Source organism: Mobula hypostoma, chromosome 2, assembly GCF_963921235.1.
Source record: "Mobula hypostoma chromosome 2, sMobHyp1.1, whole genome shotgun sequence".
Classification (NCBI taxonomy): domain Eukaryota; kingdom Metazoa; phylum Chordata; class Chondrichthyes; order Myliobatiformes; family Myliobatidae; genus Mobula; species Mobula hypostoma.
In genome coordinates this window covers 78,985,167-79,007,463 of record NC_086098.1, presented here as the reverse complement: position 1 = coordinate 79,007,463, position 22,297 = coordinate 78,985,167, and the positions used below count along the sequence as shown (strand labels likewise).

The 22,297-nt window shown below is 43.2% G+C and overlaps 1 protein-coding gene across 4 annotated transcripts in view; it reads left to right on the top strand.

Moving 5' to 3' along the window:
* elovl5 (ELOVL fatty acid elongase 5) overlaps positions 1–17,124 on the top strand; it is a 143,757-nt gene extending 126,633 nt beyond the window's left edge. For all 4 annotated transcript variants that reach the window (XM_063039083.1, XM_063039074.1, XM_063039064.1 and 1 more), the window contains 3 exons: positions 4,702–4,826; positions 11,131–11,265; positions 12,544–17,124. In XM_063039083.1, coding sequence (XP_062895153.1) covers positions 4,702–4,826; positions 11,131–11,265; positions 12,544–12,669 — 386 coding nt within the window. In that variant the 3' untranslated portion in view covers positions 12,670–17,124. The remainder of the gene's footprint in view (positions 1–4,701; positions 4,827–11,130; positions 11,266–12,543) is intronic.
* The last annotated feature ends 5,173 nt before the right edge of the window (positions 17,125–22,297 follow it).

The window sequence follows — 22,297 nt, the reverse complement described above, 5'->3', positions numbered from 1 at the left end:
AATGAAAGGGTAAACATATGAAGAATGTTAGATAGCTCTGTGCCTGTACTTGCTGGAATTCAGAAGACTAATTGGGGATCTCACTAAAACTTATCAAATATTGAAAGGTCTGGATAGAGTGGATGTGGAGAGGATGTTTACTATATTGTGGAAGAATAGGACCAGAGGAGGTCTAGAATCAGAATAGAAGGGTGTCCATTTAGAACAGAGATGAGGAGGAATTTCTTTAGCCAGAGGGTGGTGAATCTGTGGAATTCATTACCACAGACGACTGTGGAGGCGTAGGTTGATAGGTTCTTGATTAGTAAAGGCTTAAAAAGAGGAGAATGGGGTTGAGAGGGAAAGTACAGCAGCTATGATGGAGTGGCGGAGCAGACTCAATGGGCTGAATGGCTTCTGTTGATGGTCTGTGATCTCCTTTGTGAGGTCTGGTTGAGTCTCAACTATATGTGTGGGTTAGTGTTAACTTCTTGATAACAGGTGAGTTGAGGTCATCTCATAGCTTGAAGGCTGAACATTCAGGCCCGGCTTGAAGTTGAGCTGATCTGTGCCTGGCTGGGGTGGCAAATTTGCTTAAGTGTTATAATGGCATCTGGGCATCTGTTGGCATGATAGTGGAGCAACTAAAGCCTTGTGCCCACACCTTTAGGTAAACTATTCACAGCCCCCTATAGCCACAAGTGTTGGATAGATGCTCCACCACAGCCTACTCTTGTGATCCTCATCACCACAGAGACCAGGGGGCTCATGGTGACGTGGCTGGTAGAGCCTCTACCTTGTATCTTCGTGACCCATGTTCAAGTGACCTTGGGGGTTCCCTCAAAGTTGACACACAAGTTGATAGGGTTGTTATGAAGGTGTATGGTGTGTAGGCCTTCATTAATCAGGGAATGAAGTTCAAGAGCCTTGATATAACGTTGCAGCTCTATAAAACATTGATTGGACCACACTTGGAATTTTGTGTTCCGTTCTGGTCGCCTCGTTATAGGAAGGATGTGGAAGCTTTAGAGAGGGTACAGGGGAAATTTACCAGGATGCTGCCTGGATTTAGAGATTTTGAGGAAAGGTTGGGTGACCTGGGGCTTTTCTCTTTGGAGTGGAGGAGGATGAGATGTGTACAAGATGGTAACAGTCTTACAGTAGGTCGAGTGGATAGCCAGAGACTTTTCCCCAGGGTGGAAATGGCTAATACAAAGGGCATAATTTAAGGTGTTTGGAAGAAGGTATTGGAGAGATGTCAGAAGTATTTTTTAACAGAGTGGTGGGTGTGTAGAACACCCTACCAGGGGTGGTGATAGAGGCAGATATATTGGGGTCATTTAAGAAACTCTTTGCTAGACACATGGAGGATAGAATATGGAGGACGATGTGGGGGGAGGGGGGGAGACTTAGATTGCTCCTTAGAGTTGGTTAAAAGGTCAGCACAACATTATGAGCCAAAGAGCCTGTACTGTGCTGTGGTGTTCTATGTTCTAGTATGTCTATGCAGAATTTGCTCACACAACTGCCTTATGGCCATGTGGATTTCCACCAGGCACTTCAATTTCCTTCCATATCCCAAAGACATGCGGGCTGAGAGGTTAACTGGCCATTGTGAGTTGCCCCTAGTGTATGGGAGAGTGGAGAAATCTAAGGGGAATTGATGGGAATGTGGAGAGAATAAAATGGGATTGGTGTGAATGGTGGTTGGTGGTCATTATGGGCCAAAGGGCCTGTATCTCTCTGTGACTCTTTCCTGGTCTGTGGCTGCATGGCACAGAGTATTGCTGGGCCTTGAGGACCTGAGTGATCGGGAAAGGTTAAATAGGTTGGGATTTTATTCCCTAGAGAGAAGGAGAATAAAGGAGATTTGATAAAAGTATACAAAATTATGAAGGTTATAGATAGGGTAACTGCAAGCAAGCTTTTTCCACTGAAGTTGAGTGAGACAAGAACTAAAGGTCATAGATTAAGGGTCAAATGTGAAATATTTAAGGGGGAACTTCACTCAGAGCGTGCTGAGAGTGCGGAATGAGCTGCCAACAGAAGTGGTAGATGTGGGTTCGATTACAACACGAGAAATTTGAATAGGTACATGGATGGGTAATGGAGGGCTATGGTCAGGGTGCAGATAGATGGAACTAGGTAGAAAATTGGGATGGCATGGACTAGATGGGCCAAAGCACGTGTTTCTGTGCTGTAGTGTTCTATGACTCTATGACAGCTGAGCAGTTGTCTGGGTTGAATGGAATTGGAATTAGTTTATGATTGTCACAGTGAAGAGCTTGTCTTGTGTACTGTTTATACCAATCCACTCTTCACAACAGTGCACTGAGATAGAACAAGGTAAAACAATAATAATGCAGAATAAAGTGTAACAGCTGCAGAGAAAGTGCGGTGCAGATAGACAATAAGGCGTAAGATGCAGTGGTTTGTGAGGTCATCTTTTTGTACTAGGGAACTATGTTTTATACCTGCAGGGTAGATACTGTCCTTGAGCCTGGTTGTACCTACTTTCAGGCTTTTCAATCTTCTGCCTGATGGGAGGGGGAGAAGACAGAAAGTCTGTGGTGGGTAGGGTCTTTGATTATGTTGGCTGTTTTACTGAGCAGTGGGAGGTAAGTGGGAGCTGTTACAGCACTGGCCAGGGTTTCCTTAAGGCCAATGGATTTCTGAGTAATTGACCCCATTCTGTCTGCTCCCATCGACTACAACTGAACACCCACTCTGTCACTCTATCTCCTGACAGCCATCCTCCCTCACTCACTGCTCTGCCATCATCATATCAGAGTCCAGACCCATTGTCAGCCACCCCCTCCTCACCTTGAGAGCACTCGTCTCATCTTGTAGGCAGCCATCTTGTGAAACAAGCTTCTTGTCCCAAAGATTGCAAGGTGACTGGAAGATCATTCTTATCATCGTGCATTGAACGTTACAGTGCAATACAGGCCCTTCAGCCCACGATGTTGTGCCAGCCTCTTAACCTCCTCCAAGATCAACCTATTCTCTTGAAAATAACCCTCTGAGAGAGAATCTCCTCTGCTTCCTGCCGCTATAACGATCCGCCTTAAACCCACACCCCCTTGATCTGCTGCAGGGAACTTCCTTTCGGGCCAAATCTAGGGCTTTGTACCCACGCTGTGTGTGAAGCACCTTACCTGCGAACCCAGCTGTGTGTGTGCACGCTCTTCGGAAGTCACGGTCCTGGTGAGGGTGGAGACCGAAACAAGAAGTATTTTAATGCTGAGTTATTTTGGGTTTAGTTGCTCTTCAGTGCTGTGGTTTACTTACACTGACAGTGTGACCATTTTACATATTTAACAACCAGACAACTGCCCTTTCCACTCCTAGTCATTTGAACAGTACACTTTGAAACTGGCTTTTAATTCATGGTGGATTGTGAAAAAGTCCTCTTAGTTAAAAAGACAATGTGGTCCTTTGAAACATGCTAATTGCAATCACTTTTGCTGAATTCAGGATTGGATGGAGGTTGTTAAATTTCTGGGTTTTTTTGTGTGCAAGTCGAGCTATCTCTTGACCTATCACTGCACCGCGGTTAGTGCGACGCTATTACAGCTTGGGGCATCGGAGTTCGGAGTTCAGTTCTGATATCCTCTGTGAGAAAGTTTGTATGTTCTTCCCGTGTGTGTGTGGGATTCCCTTGGGTGCTCCAGTTTCCTCCACAGTCCAAAGAGATATCTTTTAGTAGGATAATTGGTCGTTATAAATTGTCCTGTGATTAGGCTGGGGTTAAATTGGTGGGTGGCTGGGCCGGAAAGGCCTGCTCTGTACTGTATCTGTAAAGTAACAAAAATCAGTCATTTCCTTTTGTCCACATGGCATGAATGAACGGTGAACTATATGGACCCAACTGCCTTGGATCGAGATGTGCACTGTTCCTTAAGGAAGGGTAGTTTTGTACAGGGTAGTAACACAAAATGGGCCCTCGCACTCATTGTCAAACACTGTGTGGTCATTGCCACCAGCAAATTAAATGTCAATTTTACCCCCTCTCCATGGCCTCATCGTGTCTATAGAGAAGGCCATGGACAGACATGTTGGAATGGGATGGGGAAGTCGAATTGAAATGGGAAATCCCGCCTTTTGTGGCAGACAGAGCAGCAAGTTCCCTGCAGGGAGCCTTAATTAAGAGGTATTTATAGTGTGGTGGAAGCAGTCAGATATTTGACAGATCTTTATTATTTGAGACTTTAGATCAAGCAATCGTTACTAATTTATGCCTTTGCCATTTAGCCTGTCCAAATTAAATTGGATTTATGTCGAGTCCTGATAAATTAGGAAAAAAACTTGGAGAGTGGTCCCTGTGATTCACCTCCAGAATGGCCAAATTTTTAGGCCATGATGCTTTCTGCACATTCTTATTACCGTTCTTCACCAATCCATGTACCTATACACCTCTTTTTAATCACTGTGCAAGTTCATTGCATGCTAACCCAGTTAAAGTGAAACCCCATGCAAACTACGTAACTTCCAGACTGTTAGGCGTTGTTCTTATATTGAGTTGCTAGTGCTTCATGTAGCATTGGAAAGAAATAGTCTTTTTTAAAAACTGGGTTATCTTCAGAATTTAGGAGCTGGATTCCTTTTAGTTGAAACTGCTTTTCAACACCCTTGTTTCTGGTTTTCAGATTTTAGCATCGATATTATTTTGTGCCTGTGCTTCTGTCATGATCAGCTGACATTTTCCTTGTTTATTTGCAGCTTTCTTTGGGGCTACCCTGAACAGTTTCATTCACGTGCTTATGTACTCCTATTATGGTCTCTCTGCCGTCCCAGCCATGAGACCTTATCTCTGGTGGAAGAAGTACATTACTCAAGGACAATTGGTAAGTGTGTTTCATTGGAATCAGATGTTGACATTGATATACAGATCATGAGATCGGGGTCCAGTCCGTAGCTTAGGGTGGTAAAGAAGGCACATGGCATTCATACCTTCACTGGTTGGGACACTGATCCAGAGAAAGATGGTTTCATTTGACTAATGAATACCCTTCTACCACTGAGGTCTCGACACTAGGACAGCAAGCTGCTTACTGATTACCACTGCTGCTCACTACATGCATTTTGAATTATGTATGTATAACCTCTCACCAGGCTCATATGTAAACTTGGCTTGTTAGCTAACTCTGCTAATAGCCATGTGATTCAGTGGTGAGAATGCCACCTTTCATAAGCAATATATGTCTAGGGTCGGTATGATTTATGGTTCAACCAAACAGGAAAGCTGGGATGTTCTGATTAAGGAACATTGATTGTTGCGAATGCCGTGTAAATACTGCTGCATGCAAAGTTATCATTCACCAGAAAATTAACAGATCATACACTGGCATAAAATGATAAAGAAATATATTTACCAAATTTATAATTACAGGAAAAAAAAGAAAAATGAAAGGGCCCATTACAGTTCAACCAGTCCAATGTGCACCTAAGCGTTGGACCTCATTTCTGAAGTAGTGGAGGGTGTATTGCTTTCCTCACAGGTTGGACCCAGGTCTGTGTGAAAGCACCAGCCACAGCCCGAACTTCCCTCCAGAACCATCTCGAATGAACTGGCTACCTCAGGAGTACTGGTACTTCCTCCTTGGAGCCATTCATCTGTACAAAGCACTTCTTACAATGGGGTCTCTCCTTCAAGTGTCATTCTACGACATCTTCCCTTGTGCTCCATTCAGCAGTTACCACCAAAAGGACCCCAAGCCAGAGTACTGCCCTTCAGAAATCTCTTCCTGCCCAGCTCCCTAGAACCTTCTGTCACATCCCACAATCCTGATTGGATGACACAACATTCCTAAATTGGACAACATGGCTGCTTATCTTTAGCTGAAGCCAGAACACTCTTACCAGCAGGACACACTGCTTTCACACAAAATGCTACAATAAAACACCTCACAGCATAGCAGGAGAAACCTTACTCAGGGCATTACATATGTTTTGGGGTCCGGAGGAATGTTGTTTCATTTGGTTGTAAATATGTATAGTCAGATGACAATTAACTTGAGCTTGAGTGAGTATGAATATGAGTTAAGAAGTCGTGTTGAGCTGTATAGCCCTCTGATAAGGCTGCACTTGGAGTATTGAGTGTAATTCTGGTTGCCTCATGACAGGAAGGATGTGGAGACTTTGCAGAGGGTGCAGAAGAGTTGACCAGGATGCTGCCTGGATTAGAGAGCATGTAACAATCTTGAGAGATTGGACAATCTTGGGATGTTTTCTCACAAACTCAGGGACGATCTCTTCAATGTTTATAAGATTATGAGTAGACAGAATCTTTCTCCCAGGGTAGAAAAGGAGCACAGGCATTTAAGGTGAAAGGAGGACAGTTTAAAGGAGACGTGCAGGGCAGGATTTTTATGCAAAGAGTGGTGGAAGCAGCTATGACACTGGGGTTTAAGATGCTGTTACATACACGTGTGTATGCAGGAAATGGAGGCATATGGATCATGTGCTGGAAGAAAAGGTTTGGTTTAAATCAGCATCATATTCGGCACAGACATTGTGGGCCAAAGGGTCTGTTCCTGTACCATACTGTTCTGTGTGTGTGTGTGTGTGTGTGTGTGTGTGTGTTTATCACTCAAGAACAGAGATGCTGATGTTCTTATTTTGCATTGAAGGGAATCAGCCTGAGATTTTAACTTGTGCAGTTTCTTCAAATAGAGCTTTACAGCCAACTCCTTGTGACTGATCTCCCTGCTGTGTGTCAGACACTTTCCAGTCAGTGACTAATCAGGGTTTGGATGGTGGTTGCAGTTTCCAGATGGTGACCGAGTTAACCTTGACAGCTCACTGGCCTGTGATGAGAGGGATGTAGGAGATATGTTTAATGGAAAGATCTGACAGTGCAGAATCCTGAGAGGGAACATAGTGAAGGAGCAGAGTCAGGCGTGGCAAATTCAGGCACAGAACTGGAATAACCTCCAATTCTGATGATTGTGAGGCTGGGTATGAGATGGTTATTGAGAAAGACTTTCCTTGGGGTGGGGGGCAGGGGGTGGCAGGATAGATGTTGAGTTACTTTCACCAGTGGGAGTATCTTGAAAGAGGGTAAGCTGGTAAATCATTTTATTACTGTCACATGTTCTGAGGTAACATGAGAACCTTGCCTTGCACTCTGCTCATGCAGATTTATTCATTACACAGTGCATTGACGTAGAAAAGGGTAACATTCAAAGTTCAAAGTAAATTTATTATCAAAGTGCATATATGTCACCAAATACAACCCTGAGATTCATTTTCTTGTGGGCATACTCAATAAATCTATAGAATAATAAACATGACAGAATCAATGAAAGACCACACCAACTTGGGCATTCAGTAAGTGTGCAAAAGACAACAAACTGTGCAAATACTAAAAGAAAGAAATATTAAAAACAAACAAGAAAACAATATATATCGAGAACATGAGATGAGTCCTTGAAAGTGAGTCCATAGGTTGTGGGTGGGAACATTTCAATTGCATTTAACATTTCACTTCAATTGTAATTACCAATGCAGAGTAAAGTGTAAAAGCTACAGATAAAGTAGTGCAGATAGACAATAAGGTACAAATCATAACAAGATAGATTATGATCTCTAGAGTTTGTCTATTGTATGAGCGAACCCATTCAGTATTCTAAAAACAGCAAGATAGAAAATGTCGTTAAGCACAGTGGTATGTACTTTTGTACCTTCTGCCTGATAAGAGGGGAGAGAATAGAGCATATCCAGGGTGGGTGGGATCTTTGACTGTGCTGGCAGCTTTACTGAGCTGGCGAGAAATGTGGACAGAGTTCATGGAGAGGAGGCTGGTTCCTATGATGTGCTGAGCTGCGTTCACAACTCTGCAGTTTTTTGTGGTCATATGCAGAGCAGTTGCCATACCAAGCTGTGATGCATCCATATAGGATACTTTCTGTGGCACATCGATAAAAATTGGTAAGAGTTGGTGGGGACGTGCCAAATTTCTTTAGCTTCCTGGGGAAGTAGAGCTGCTGGTGATCTTTAATGGGCGTGGCCTCTACTTGGTAGGATAAGGACAGGTTATTGGTGAAATAGAGATAATGGAGGAAAGGTTTAGGGTGAAAACGTAGCCTTGCTTGATTCCAGTGCCAATGGCATCAGCATCCCATCTCCAAGCCACGGCACTGGACGGTGGTAATCATGTGATTGCACAGGAGGCTCATGTGGTTGGTGAACTTTTGGCTTGTTAGAGGTGTACAAGATAATAAGGGGCATAAATCGAGTGGACAGTCAGACTTTCTCCCAGGACAGAAATGGCCAATTCCAGGGGGCATAATTTTAAAACGACTGGAGGACAGTATAAGGGGGATAGGTTTTCTCTACAGAGAGTGGTGAATGTCTGGAACATGCTGCCATGGGTGGTGATAGAGGCAGATACATTAGGGACATGTAAGAAAACTATTAGACAGGCACATGGGTGATAGGAAAATGAAGGGCTACAGCAGCAGGGAAGGGATGAACCTATCTTAGTGTAGGTTAAAAAGTCAGCACATCATAGGCTGAAGGACCTGTACTGTGCTGTATTTTCTGTCTTTTATCAGTTCGATATCTAGAGTTGGAACTTAAGGCAGTAAGTTGTCTTCAAGATGCAGTCAATGTAGCATCCACGCCAGTACCACCAGACTCAAAAACAGTTATTTTCCCCCAACAGTAAGGTTGATCAACACCTCCACCCACTAACCCACCCCTCCACACTCCCAACCACCACTACGTTGTTATTTCCTGTCAGTGACGTTATGTACAGACACTCCTGTGCCAAGTGTAATATGTATAAGCAATCTAATGTATTTATATTTATTGTGGTTTTTATTGTGTTCTTTATCTTTTGTGGGGTTTTTTGTGCTGCATAGGAACCAGAGTAACAATTATTTTGTTCTCTTTTACATTTGTGTACAGGAAATGATATTAAGCAATATTGAATCTTGAATCTTGACACTGCCATGAGTTTGCCAGCTCATTAACACGTGTAAATTAGCCTTCTCAGACAGTTGCAGCAGCAGACTATTAGTAAGGAAGTACTATTTGTTAACGCTATTGACAATTGCCTCTAACATTTTCACACACCAAATGACAAAGTGCAGTTTTATCTATTTTTTGAGTGTCTATATTAAGCCTGGTTCCAGCTTCAGAATTCGACTTTTTCCTTTAACACGAGTCTAGGTTTACAGTGACTCTTGATTGGATCTCACGGATTGTGAGACTGACTGCTTATATATAGAAATACAGCACAGGACAGGCCTTTCTAGCCCAATGAGCCATGTCGCCCAGCACCCCACCTTTACTTAACACTAGCCTAATCGCAGGACAATTTACAATGACCAATTAACCTGCTAACCCATAACTATTTGGACTGTGGAAGGAAACCGGAGCACCCGGAGAAACCCACGCAGCCAAGTGGAGAACCTACAAACTTCTTACAGACGGCGGCAGAATTGAATTCAGACCTTCGAGGCGCTGCGCTGTAATAGCATTACACTAACTTCAATGCTACCATGGCGCTTCTAATGTCATCCCCTGGCAGATATAACATAGTTATGGAGAAGAAATTTTCCCGGGGGCACGTCACCATGCACCCACCACTCCCTGTGTTAAAAAAAACTACTTCTACCTTCCCCTAAGCACTTTAAAGTTATGCCTCCTTGTATTAGCCATTTTCATCTTGGGGAAATGTCTTATGGTTATGGAGAGAAAGCAGGAGAATGGGGTTAACAGGGAAAATATAACAACCAGAAGACCATAAGACATAGGAGCAGAATTAGTTCACTTGGACCATTGAGCCTGTCCACCATTTCATCATGGCTGATTTATTATCCTTCTCAGCTGTATTTTCCTGCCTTCTCCTCTTAACCCTCCATGCCTGGACTAATCAAGTACCTATTAACCTCCCCTTTAAATGTATCCAATGACTTGGCCTCCACAGCTGTCCGTGGCAGTACTGACCACAGTGGAATACAATTGAATGGCAGAGCACATTCGATGGGCTGAATGGCCTAATTCTTTTTCTATGTCATATGATGTTTAAAAATGAGAATTAGAAATTTTTTCTCCTCCATTATTACAAGACTAGTTTTTCACTCTATCTTGGTTCACTGTATTAGCTTTAATTTCCTCAGCATAATCATTACCAAGGATCTCACGTGTTCTCTACATACCAGCCGTGTGGTGAAAAAGGTACAACAGTGCCTCTTTCACCTCAGACGGTTGAAGAAGTTTGGTATGGGCTCCCAAATCCCAAGAACTTCCTATAGGGACACGATTGTGAGCATCCTGACTGGCTGCATCACTGCCTGGTATGGGAACACTACTTCCCTCAATTGCAGGACTCTGCAGAGGGTAGTGCAGACAGCCCAGCGCATCTGTAGATGTGAACTTCCTACTATTCAGGATATTTACAAAGACAGGTGAGTAAAAATGGCCCAAGTAAAAAGGATCACTGGGGACTCAAGTCACCCCAGCCACAAACTGTTCCAGCTGCTACCATCTGGGAAACAGTACCGCAGCATAAAGGCCAGAGCCAGCTTCTTCCACCAGGCCATCACACTGCTTAATTCATGCTGACACAACTGTATCTCTATGTTATATTGACTGTCCTGTTGTACATACTATTTATTATAAATTACTATAAATTGCTCATTACACAGACAGAGACGTAATGTAAAGATTTTTACTCATCATGTATGTGAAGGATGTAAGAAATAAAGTCAATTCAAATTCAATACATGTGACAATAATAAACCAATACGACTCAGGCCATATCACATGTTTTAACTTGTCTTTACTTAAGGTATTTAAGATCTGTTTCTCCAGTAGGGTGGAACTGTAGTGAAGTGGTTAGTGTAATGCTTTACAGTGCCAGGAACCCGGGTTCAATTCCCGCCATTGTCTGTAAGGAGTTTGTACGTTCTCCCCATGATCATGTGGGTTTCTTTTGGGTGCTCTGGTTTCCTCCCACATTCCAAAGATGTCTGGGATATACTTAGTGAGTTGTGGGCGTGGTGTATTGGCGCTGGAAGCATGGCGACACTTGCCATTTGCCCTTTGTGCATCTTGGACTGTGTTGGTCATTGACACAAACGATATATTTAGTGTGTTTCAGTTTAAAGCTAATTTAAAGATCTTTATTACTGTTTTCAGTTGCAGTTTGTTCTGACGATAATCCAGACCAGTTTTGGTGTTATCTGGCCCTGTGGATTTCCGAGTGGCTGGCTGTACTTTCAGATTGGCTACATGATCTCCCTAATTATTCTCTTCACAAACTTCTACATACAGGTAAGTGATCATGTTGGGTAGCTGTGTGACTAATTCTAACTGGTACACCTTTATTGCACCAGTTGTTTTTAATTCAAGTTGAAAATCCCTGTGTTAGGCTGTGCACCTTGCACATCTTTCAAGAGAGATTCACCCAAAATAAATTGAGCTAAATTGAAGGGAAAATTATTCCACAAGTGTTTGGAGTTGGAGAGCGTCAAAAGCTTTAAATGGCTTGATGTCAACATTTCAGGGGGTCTGTCCTCAGACCATCATGTAAGTGTCATCACAAAGAAAGCATGACAGCACCTCTTCTTTCTTAGAAATTTGCATAGAAATGGCATGTCACTAAAAGCATTGATAAACTTCTGTAGATGCACAGTGGAGAGTATCCTGACTGGCTGCATCATGGCCTGGTATGGAAACACCAATACACAGGAATGGAAGAGGCTAGAGAAAGTGATGGTTACAGCCCAGTCCATTGCAGGCAAAGCCCTCCCCACTATTGAGCACATTTACAAGGAGCACTGCTACAGGAAAACAGCATTCACCATCAAAGGCCTCCACCATCCAGGCAATGTTCTCTTCTCACTGCTGCCATTGGCAAGGAGGTACAAAAGCCTTAGGTCCCACACCCCCAGGTTCAGAAACAGTTATTACCCTTCAACCATTTGGCTCCAGAACGGGTGTGGACATCTTTACTTACTTCAACTCTGAACTGATTGCACAACCTATAGATTCAATTTTCAAGGACATTTTACAAATCATGTTCTCCGTATGTTGTTTGCTAATCTTTGCCTGTTTTAAGACCATAAGGCATACAGTACTTTGCAAAAGTCTAAGGCACATATATATAGCTAGAGGTGCCTAAGACTTTTGCACAGTACTGTAGAAATTTTATGTATTGCACTGTACTGCTCCTGTTTTAAAAAAAAAACAAATTTCATGACATAATGTTTATTGTGAACTCATAAAATAAGTTGTCCAAAAAGGGAGCAAAAAAATTAGTGAGGAAGTTTTCATGAGTTCATTGTCCATTCAGAAATCTGATGATGGAGGGAAAGGAGATGTTCCTGAAACATTAAGTGTGTGTCTTCAGGCTCCTGTACCTCCCTCTTGAATGTAGCAATGTCCTGTGTCATAGGAGTCCTTAATGATGCGGCGCAAACCTTTTGAGGTATCACCTATCGAAGGTGATCTTTAAGATGAATTGCTTTAGGCTTGTGAATTGGCTACGCTATCGTTTGCAAGGTTCATCCACACTGACTGTGTTTCCTTTTCGTGTTTCGACATTTCCAGACCTACAAGAAGAAGGGCGCCTGCCAAAGTAAAGACTGTCTAAATGGCTCCACATTAGCCATGAATGGACACAGCAATGGCCTCTTTGCACCAATGGACCACAACTCAGCAAAGAAAACCCACTAAGTTTCCAGGGCCTGCACGGCACATCGTAGACACACTTAAGATTTTTGTGACGTTCTAAAGCAGTTTCAAAGGTTACCAACGTGTTAACTATATCCGGTCCTGCGTTGTATAGCCAGAGAGGCTGGGGACATGGAACTGAATATTGTTGTGATTAATAGGGAAAATAAATTTAGAGCAACTTCCTTGTCCGAAAAGTCTTAGATAGGTAGAGAAATTCATTACAACTCTATATAATTTTAAGAGTGGTAGATTATTTCCTGAACATGAGCAATGGACCCAGTGTAAATCAGGTAAAAGATAGTTAATTTTAGTTTACAATACTCTTGTTGCCTTACCGCTTATTTGTGTGTTAGGAATTGTCTTGTATTCATTCTAATCTTAAACCATATTTATTCATTTACGCTGAAATGTAATTTAGCACAGAATTTTGGCCCAAATGCCTTAGCTTTACCTAAAGTTTCAATGCTGCATAATTGTTAGGTTTTAACCATTTCAAGAATCCCATTTCTCCTTTGTATAGATGTACACTCAGTGGCCACTTTATCTGGTATCTCCTGTAGCTAATAAAGAAGCCACTGAGTGAGTGTTCGTGGTCTTTTGCTGCTGTAGCCCATCCACTTCAAGGTTCAACATGTTGTGCATTCAGAGATGCTCTTCTGTACACCACTGTTGTAACGTGTGGTTATTTGAGTTACTGTCGCCTTCCTGTCAGCTTGAACCAGTCTGGCCATTCTCCTCTGTCCTCTGATTATCAAGGTGTTTTCGCCCACAGACCTGCTGCTTATTAGATTTTGTTTTTGTTTCTCGCACCGTTCTTTGTAAACTCTGGAGTCTGTTATGCATGAACATCACAGGAGAGCAACAATTTCCGAGATACTCAAACCACCTGATCTGGCACCAACAACACTCCACGGTCAAAGTCACTTAGATCACATTTCTTTCCCATTCTAATGTTTTGTCTGAACAACAACTGACTCTCTTGACCATGTCTGCATGTGTTTATGCATTGAGTTCCTGCCCCATGATTGGTTGATTAGAAATTTGCATTAATGAGCAGATAGACCTCATAAAGTAGCCACCGATTATCCTAGTTGGCTCGTCAATCTTAAAAAATAGGATTTGACTGCTGGCACATAAATGATTGAGGTGTGTTTAATACAGTCAATTCCTTGACAGTATAGATGACTATTCCATCTTCAGAAGTTGTCCACCCTTTTTGACTGATTGCTTCCAATTTGACTTAGCTAGTTGGTAGAGAATCTCTTGCCATTTTGAAACTTCCACTTTTGCCAGTGGATCTGATCCCATACTATTGCTTTATCTGACTTCACTTTACCCTTGGCCAGAACTCCAACACCGCTTCCTCTTCCTTCTCAAAACATTTCTGCAGTTGCATCTGAGGCCGCTCGCAGAATTAACTTCAGGCTGTGAGTTCCAAGGTTTCCCGGGAAGAAGTAAATGTCTCCACTGAGAGTGTAAACGGTATCCTCCTCTTCTTCCTTCTCCCCCCTCCTCCTCCCCCTTCATCTCGACCGGGGCATAGGCCACTGACAGCAGCTCGCTGGAGTCCTCTATCCCAGGCCAGTGTTTCAAGTTGTCCCCAAGTGAAGCCCATCTTCGAAGATCCTTCCTCTCCCAGGGATGAGGTCTTTGGGACTGGTATTGGTGTTTCTGTAGCTCTGGGATTTTACCTGATGAGTTTTCTAGCACCATGCTCTTCTCCTTTCACAGCCAGGGTAAGGACCATGCACGGTGGAGTTGGTGTAAACCGTAAATGCTGGAAATTCATAATCTCCCAGAGAGCATATGAAAGGCAAGGAATTGTTTTTGTTTCTGGAGGACCTGTGGCTTCAGCATTTTCTGTTTTCAGTTCCAGTTTCCAGTGATCCTATTTAGTATTTATAGAGGATACACGTATAACATAAAAACAGAACAGAATTGGTGGTAAGTTCCCCATTTCTGTTAAAGAAACCTTTTAACTGAATCTGGCACACACGTTCATTGATGCATTTTTAAGTGTTGGTTTGTGGGGTAGCATGAGGAAATCAGATATCCCTAAGACATAGCAGCAGAATTAGTGTGTTCTACCATTCCATCATGGCTGATTTATTAATCTTCTCCACCCTATTCTCCTTTCTCCCTGTAACCTTTGACACCCTTAGTAATGAAGAACCTATGAACCTCCACTTTAAATAACCCAATAACTTGAATGCTACAGATTCACCACCCTCTGTTTAAAGAAATTCTTCCTCATCTCTGTTTAAATGGACATCCCTATACTCTGAGGCTCTGCTCTCTGGTCCTAGTCTCCCCCATGATAGGAGACATCCTCTCCACATCCACTCTATTCTAGACCTTTGAATATTTGATAGGTGCCAGTGAGAATTCCCCCCAATTCTTCTAAACTCCAGAGAATACAGACACAGAGCCATCGAACACTCCTCATTTGTTAACCTTTTCATTTCCAGGATCATTTTCATGAACCTCTCAGTTGAAGTGGTATTTCTTTGAATAATTCATGTAGTTACACTTATGCCTTAAAAAAATAGCAGGATTCAAAACGCCGTTGGAATCTCTGTGCGTAGAAAGAAAAATTGTATAATAGTTTCTAATTTGCATTAGTCAGCCATGCATCAACCTTAACTCTCTCCACTGTATTTGAAGTGCATGCTTGTGCATAGCTAATGTCTCAGTTGCTTCCCAATCACATGAATAAGTACTGTGAATAGGCATCATATCGCTCTTTCTTTGTAAAAAGACAGTATCTAATAACATTTTTGCCTGCAGCGATGTAGGATAGACTCCTGGTTCCTTTAAGTGGGTGTATTCTCAGTGGAAGTATGAGCTGTGAGAGTTTTTTTTTGACCCAGTGGCTGTAAATATTGCACACAGTTCTTTGGCCGAATCGATGAGTTGAATTACCAAATTCTGCTCCTATATCTTATAGAGTCATAGAGCACCACAACACATAAACAGGCCCATCGGCCCATCTAGTCCATGATGAACTATTACTCTGCCTAGTCCCATCAATCTGCACCCAGACCATAGCCCTTTATACCCCTCTTGTCCATGTAATTATCCACTTCTGATGGCAGCTCATTCTACACTTTAACAACCCTCTGAGTGAAGAAGCTCCCCCTCATGTTCCCCTTAAACATTTCACATTTCACCCTTAGCCCTTGACCTCCAGTTCCAGTCCCACCAAACCTCAGTAGAAAAGGCCTGCTTACATGTACGTTATCTATCTAGGTACCCTCCATGATTTTGTAGATCTCTGTCAAATCTCCCTTCATTCTCTTACACTCCAGGGAATAAAGTTCTGTAGTCTAACCATGGAACATCACCACGGAATAGGGTTTACACACCCCAGCACGGGAGTGTGTCAGGTATCGACCGATCATTTGAGACTAAGGATAAAAGATGTCCCTATCACTTAATATCCAAAGTATAGCACAAGTCAGTTCTGAAGCCTTGAGATTGGCGACTTAGAGCACCTAAAGTTTTGGTGGAAAAATTACTATGTTAATGAAGCTGGATTTTTTTTTTACAATGAATTTAAACTCATAGAAAGACAGTCTTTACTGAATTTGAAATTGTGTGCTGTTGGAACTTGACAGTCAGACATTCCAATGTGACAATTATTGCTTCTCTGGATAAGAATAATTGGTGTTAATGTTTGTAGAGGGAGCGAAATGTTTGATATCACACACAGAATGCTGGAGGAACTCAGCAAGTCAGGCATCACCTATGGACAGGAATAAACAGTCGACATTTTGGGCCAAGACCCTTCATCAAGTTGCTCTGGACTTCCAGTATCAGCAGAATCTCTTGTGCTTATAAAGTGTTTGCTATATTTGGAGTTACCAAGGCTACAGCTGCCAGATGGTCAGGGTTTCCAAGTACTTCTAGGATCTGTGGTTGTTTTAAACACTGCAAGAGGCAAGGACTGAATCCTGACGGTGAATGTTTGCTGAGTGGAGGTGACCAAGAGGGCTGATACAGATAAAAATAAAATCAAAGAATGGCTGACTCAAGGCTAGTAGCTATCGTGGGAGCTAGAATTTCCCTGTTGGAGAACTACACACCAGGGATTTTTTTGTTCAGAACTTTACATGGGTTTCTCTAACACAAATCAAAAGGAAAATTAATGCTAGGCCTGTGTTGAATCAAAGGCTGCGAACATTGTGAGCTACAAGCAAAACTATTTGTGTTGTCTTAATTAAGTGTGACATACTGTATCCCTCTTCTCGTATAAGTACTGAATTATTCAGTTTTGCTGCTCTCAAGTGTCAAATCACATGTTTTATTTGGTAAACGTTGATTATGAGTGTGCTGTTCTAACCTGTGTCTGAGTAACTTGTGTAGTCATCAGTTGTAACATTGACACACTCAAAATTTACAGAATTAAAACCTTTACTAAACTTCTACAGTTACCCTGTTTCATTTATGGTCCAGCAAATGCACAAAACAAATACACACACGCGCACAGAGTTTGGTTTGCTTGTTAACGCATTTTAAAACCGATAATACATTATCCACTCATTGGTACATTTTTTGGGTACTTCCTGTACCTAACGAAGTGACCACTGAGTGTATGTTTGTGGTCTTCTACTGTTGGAGTTCAGAGATGCTCTTCGGCACGTCACTTTGGTAACACGTGATTATTTGAGTTACTGTCACCTTCCTGTCAGCTTGAACCAGTCTGACCATTCCCCTCTGACCTCACTCATTAACAAGACATTTTCACCCACAGAGCTGCTGCTCACTGGATTTTTTTTTACACACCATTCTCTAAACTCTAGAGACGGCTATGGGTGAAAATCCCAGGAGGTCAACAGTTTCTGAGATACTCAAACCATCTCGTCTGGCACCAACAATCATTCCACAGTTAAAATCACTTAGGTCATATTTCCTCCCCATTCTGATGTTTGGTCTAAACAACAACTGAAACCTTTGGCCATGTCTGCATGCTTTTATGCATTGAGATGCTGCCATATGATTGGCTGATTAAATATTTGCATTGACAAGCGGGTCTACAGGTGTACCTAATAAATTGGCCACTGAGTGTAGGACATTGTTCTGCCATTAGTACTGACTTCACCATATAGTGTTCGGAGAGAGTACCTTAAGACTGTAAGACATAGGAGCAGAATTTGGCCTATTGAGTCTGCTCTGTCAATTCATCATGGCTGATTTATTATCCATACTCACACCATCTCCCTTATCAACCTCTGCTTTAAATATACTCAATAACTTGGCCTCCACAGCCATGTATGTCAATAAATTCCACAGATTCACTACCCTCTGGCTAAAGAAATTCCTCCTAATCTCTATATAAAAGTTGCTGGTGAATGCAGCAGGCCAGGTAGCATCTCTAGGAAGACGTACAGTTGACGTTTCAGGACGAGACCCTTCGTCAGGACTAACTGAAAGAAGAGCTAGTAAGAGATTTGAAAGGGGGAGGGGGAGATCCAAAATGATAGGAGAAGACAGGAGGGGGAGGGATGGAGCCAAGAGCTGGACAGGTGATTGGCAAAAGGGATATGAGAGGATCATGGGACAGGAGGCCCAGGGAGAAAGACAATGGAGGGGGGAGAAACCCAGAGGATGTGCAAGGGGTATAGTGAGAGGGACAGAGGGAGAAAAAGGAGAGAGAGAAAAAGAATGTGTATATAAATAAATAAATAACGGATGGGGTAGGAGGGGGAGGTGGGGCATTAGTGGAAGTTTGAGAAGTCAATGTTCATGCCATCAGGTTGGAGGCTACCCAGACGGAATATAAGATGTTGTTCCTCCAACCTGAATGTGGCTTCATCTTGACAGTAGAGGAGGCCGTGGATAGACATATGAGAATGGGAATGGGACGTGGAATTAAAATGTGTGGCCACTGGGAGATCCTGCCTTCTCTGGCGGACAGAGCGTAGATGTTCAGTGAAGTGGTCTCCCAGTCTGCGTCGGGTCTTGCCAATATATAGAAGGCCACACCGAGAGCACTGGATGCAGTATATCACCCCAGCCAACTCAGGTGAAATGTCGCCTCACCTGGAAGGACTGTCTGGGGCCCTGAACGGTGGTGAGGGAGGAAGTGTAAGGGCATGTGTAGCACTTGTTCCGCTTACAAGGATAAGTGCCAGGAGGGAGATCGGTGGGGAGGGATGGGGGGGGAATGAATGGACAAGGGAGTCAGTAGGGAGCGATCCCTGTGGAAAGCAGAGAGAAGGGAGGAGGGAAAGATGTGCTTAGTGGTGGGATCCCGTTGGAGATGGCAGAAGTTACAGAGAATTATATGTTGGACCCAGAGGCTGGTGGGGTGGTAGGTGAGGAGAAGGGGAACCCTATTCCTAGTGGGGAATATGAAGCCACACTCAGGTTGGAGGAACAACACCTTACATTCCGTCTGGGTAGCCTCCAACCTGATGGCATGATTGACTTCTCAAACTTTGGCTAATGCCCCACCTCCCCCTTGTACCCCATCCGTTATTTATATACACACATTCTTTTTCTCTCTCTCCTTTTTCTCCCTCTGTCCCTCTCACTATTCCCCTTGCCCATCCTCTGGGTTTCCCCCCCCCTCCCCCTTTTCTTTCTCCCTGGGCCTCCTGTGCCATGACCCTCTCATATCCCTTTTGCCAATCAACTGTCCAGCTCTTGGCTCCATCCCTCCCCCTCCTTCTTTCAGTTAGTCCTGATGAAGGGTCTCGCCCGAAACGTCGACTATACCGCTTCATAGGGATGCTGCCTGGCCTGCTGTGTTCACCAGCAACTTTTATGTGTGTTGCTTGAAATTCCAGCATCTGCAGATTTCCTTGTGTTTGTGTCCTCCTAATCTTTGTTCTAATTGGGTGTCCCTCTATTCTGAGGCCGTGCCCACTGATCCTAGACTCTCCCACTGTAGAAAACATCCTCTGCATGTCCACTCTATCTAGGTCTTTCAATATTTGGTAGGTTTCAATGATTCCCCATCATTATTCTTTATGGCATCTTGTCACCCAGAGTCAGCTCAATGCATTATATCATTGGGTGTTCACTGAGGTTTTACAAGGCATTGGTTAGACCGCACTTGGAGTATTGTGAGCAGTTTTGGGCCACTTATCTAAGAAAAGATGTGTTGGCATTGGAGAGGAGGTTCACAAGAACGATCCCGGGTATGAAAGAGTTATCGTGTGAGGAGAGTTTGATAGTTCCAGGCCTGTACTCTCTCGAGTTTAGTGGTTAAGAGCTTATGGGGAGAAGGCAGGAGAATGGTGTTGGAGAGGGATAATACATCAGTCATGATGGAATGGCAGAGCAGAGCCAATGGGCTGAATGGCCTAACTCTGCTCTTACGGTCATGCTGCTCGGGAAGATTGTGGAACTAGAGGCAGAGCTTGTGCGGTGGAACAAGGTGGCCGACATTCCTTCCTAGGGACAGGCTGTGGGTAGGAGCTGTGCATGCAATTAGGGTAGCATGGTAATGTAGTGGTTAGCACAACGCTGTACAGCGCCTCAGATCGCAGTTCAATTCCCTACATGGGTTTCCTCCGGGTGCTCTGGTTTTCTCCCACATTCCAAAGACATACGGTTAGGGTTAGGGTTAGTATATCGGGCGTGCCATGTTGGCACTTGGACTCTGCTGGTTGTTGGCACAAACAACACATTTCATTGTTTTGATGTTCATGTGAAAAATAAAGATTATCTTTATCTTTAATCTACTTTCTGGAGTGCGGGTTTAATTGAAATTAGTTTGTTTTCATAGCCAGCTGGAAATGACATCCTTTCATGCCTTTTCACATGTCTATCTGCACTTGCTTTCTCTGTAGGTATTACACTGTTCCACATTCTGTTATTGTCTTCCCAGTTCACTGTGTAATGAATTGATGTGTATGAACAGTGTGCAAGACAGCAGCATTACTTACCTCTTACCAGTCCCTGCCTCCATCAGACATAGGAGCAGAATTAGGCTATATGACCCATCAAGTCTGTTCTGCTATTTCATCATGTTTGATCCAATTTCCCTCTCAGCCCCAATCTCCTGCCTTTTCCTTGTACCCCTCATGCCCTGACTAATCAAGAATCTATCAATCTGCGCCTTAAATATACATAAAGGCTTGGCTTCCACAGCTGCCTGTGGCAATGAATTCCACAGATTCACCACTCTCTGGCTAAAGAAGTTCCTCCTCGTCTCTGTTCTAAAAGGATGTCCCTCTATTCTGAGGCTCTGTCCTTTGGTCCTAGACTCTCCCGCCTAGGAGACATCTTCTCCACATTCACTCTTTCGAGGCCTTTCAATATTTGATAGGTTTTGATTAAGTCACCCCCCCCCCCCATTCTTCTAAATTCTAGTGAATTTAGAGCCATCAAATGCACTTCATTTGACAAGCTGTTCAATCATGGGATCATTTTCATGAACCTCCTTTGAACGGTCTCCAGTTTCAGCACACCCTTTCTAAGCCCCCAAAACTGCTCACAACACTCTGAGGCCGCACCAGTGCTTCATAAAGCATCAATGTTACATCTTTTTATACTTTAGTCCTCTTGAAATGAATGCTAACATCACATTAGCCTTCCTCACCACTGACTCAACCTGAAAATTAACCTTCAGGGAGTCCTACACAAGGACTCCCAAGACCCTTTGCACTTAACATTTTTGAGTTTTCTCTCCATTTAGAAAATAATCTACTCTTTTCTTCCTTCTACCAAAGTGCATGACCATACACTTCCTGACACTGTATTCCATCTGCCACTTCTTTGCCCATTCTAATCTGTCTAAATCTTTCTGTAGCCTCTCTAACTGCCCCTCCACCTATCTTCACATCATCTGTAAACTTTGCAACAAAGTCATCAGTCCCATCATGCAAGTCATTGACATATAACGTAAAAAAGAAGTAGTCCCAACACAGACCCCTGTGGAACATTGTATCGCTCTCACTACAATCTGTCATGGTTTGCTTCTCGTTCTGGGGAATAAGGTACAGTTAGAGAGGGTATTCACAGTGATGGCACAGACCTGTCCCATTGTGTCGAGCCTGCAGCCTTTCGCATCGTACCATTCAGGTGTGGATGATACATTTCAAAGGTTCATTTATTATCAATGCAAGTATCTATATACAACTCTGAAATCCAGCTTCTCCAGATAGTCACGAAACAAAGAATATGAAAGTCTTTCAGTGACAAACATCAAACCTACCCACCTGGTCATATGAGACAGAACGGCATCCTAATCATCAGCTCCCTAAACATCGTTCCCCTGGTCAAATAACTTACAGAACATCAACCCCCAAACACCCTCTCCTCACACAACAAAACAGAAAAGGAATGGCGATTAAAAAAACAGAATATAAAAACCATAAGTCTGAAAAATTCCATAGTCCGCCAACGCAATAGTCCAATCCATAAATGCAGAACCATGATACTGTCCTATGATATCCCTGACATTCATTGAAAGAGAGGGAGACGACACGAGCCAGAGAGGCCTACCCGCCTGCCACAGCGAGCGGCCACTCACAGACTCCATCTCCACCAATGATCAAATGGCAGGTATTTACAGACTCCAACCCCCACCCCCAGCCCCCAGTGTCATGCACGCTAGTTGGTTGAGGCCAAAGAGCCTGGTGTGCACTAGGAGAAGCAGAGATTCATTGTTAAATTG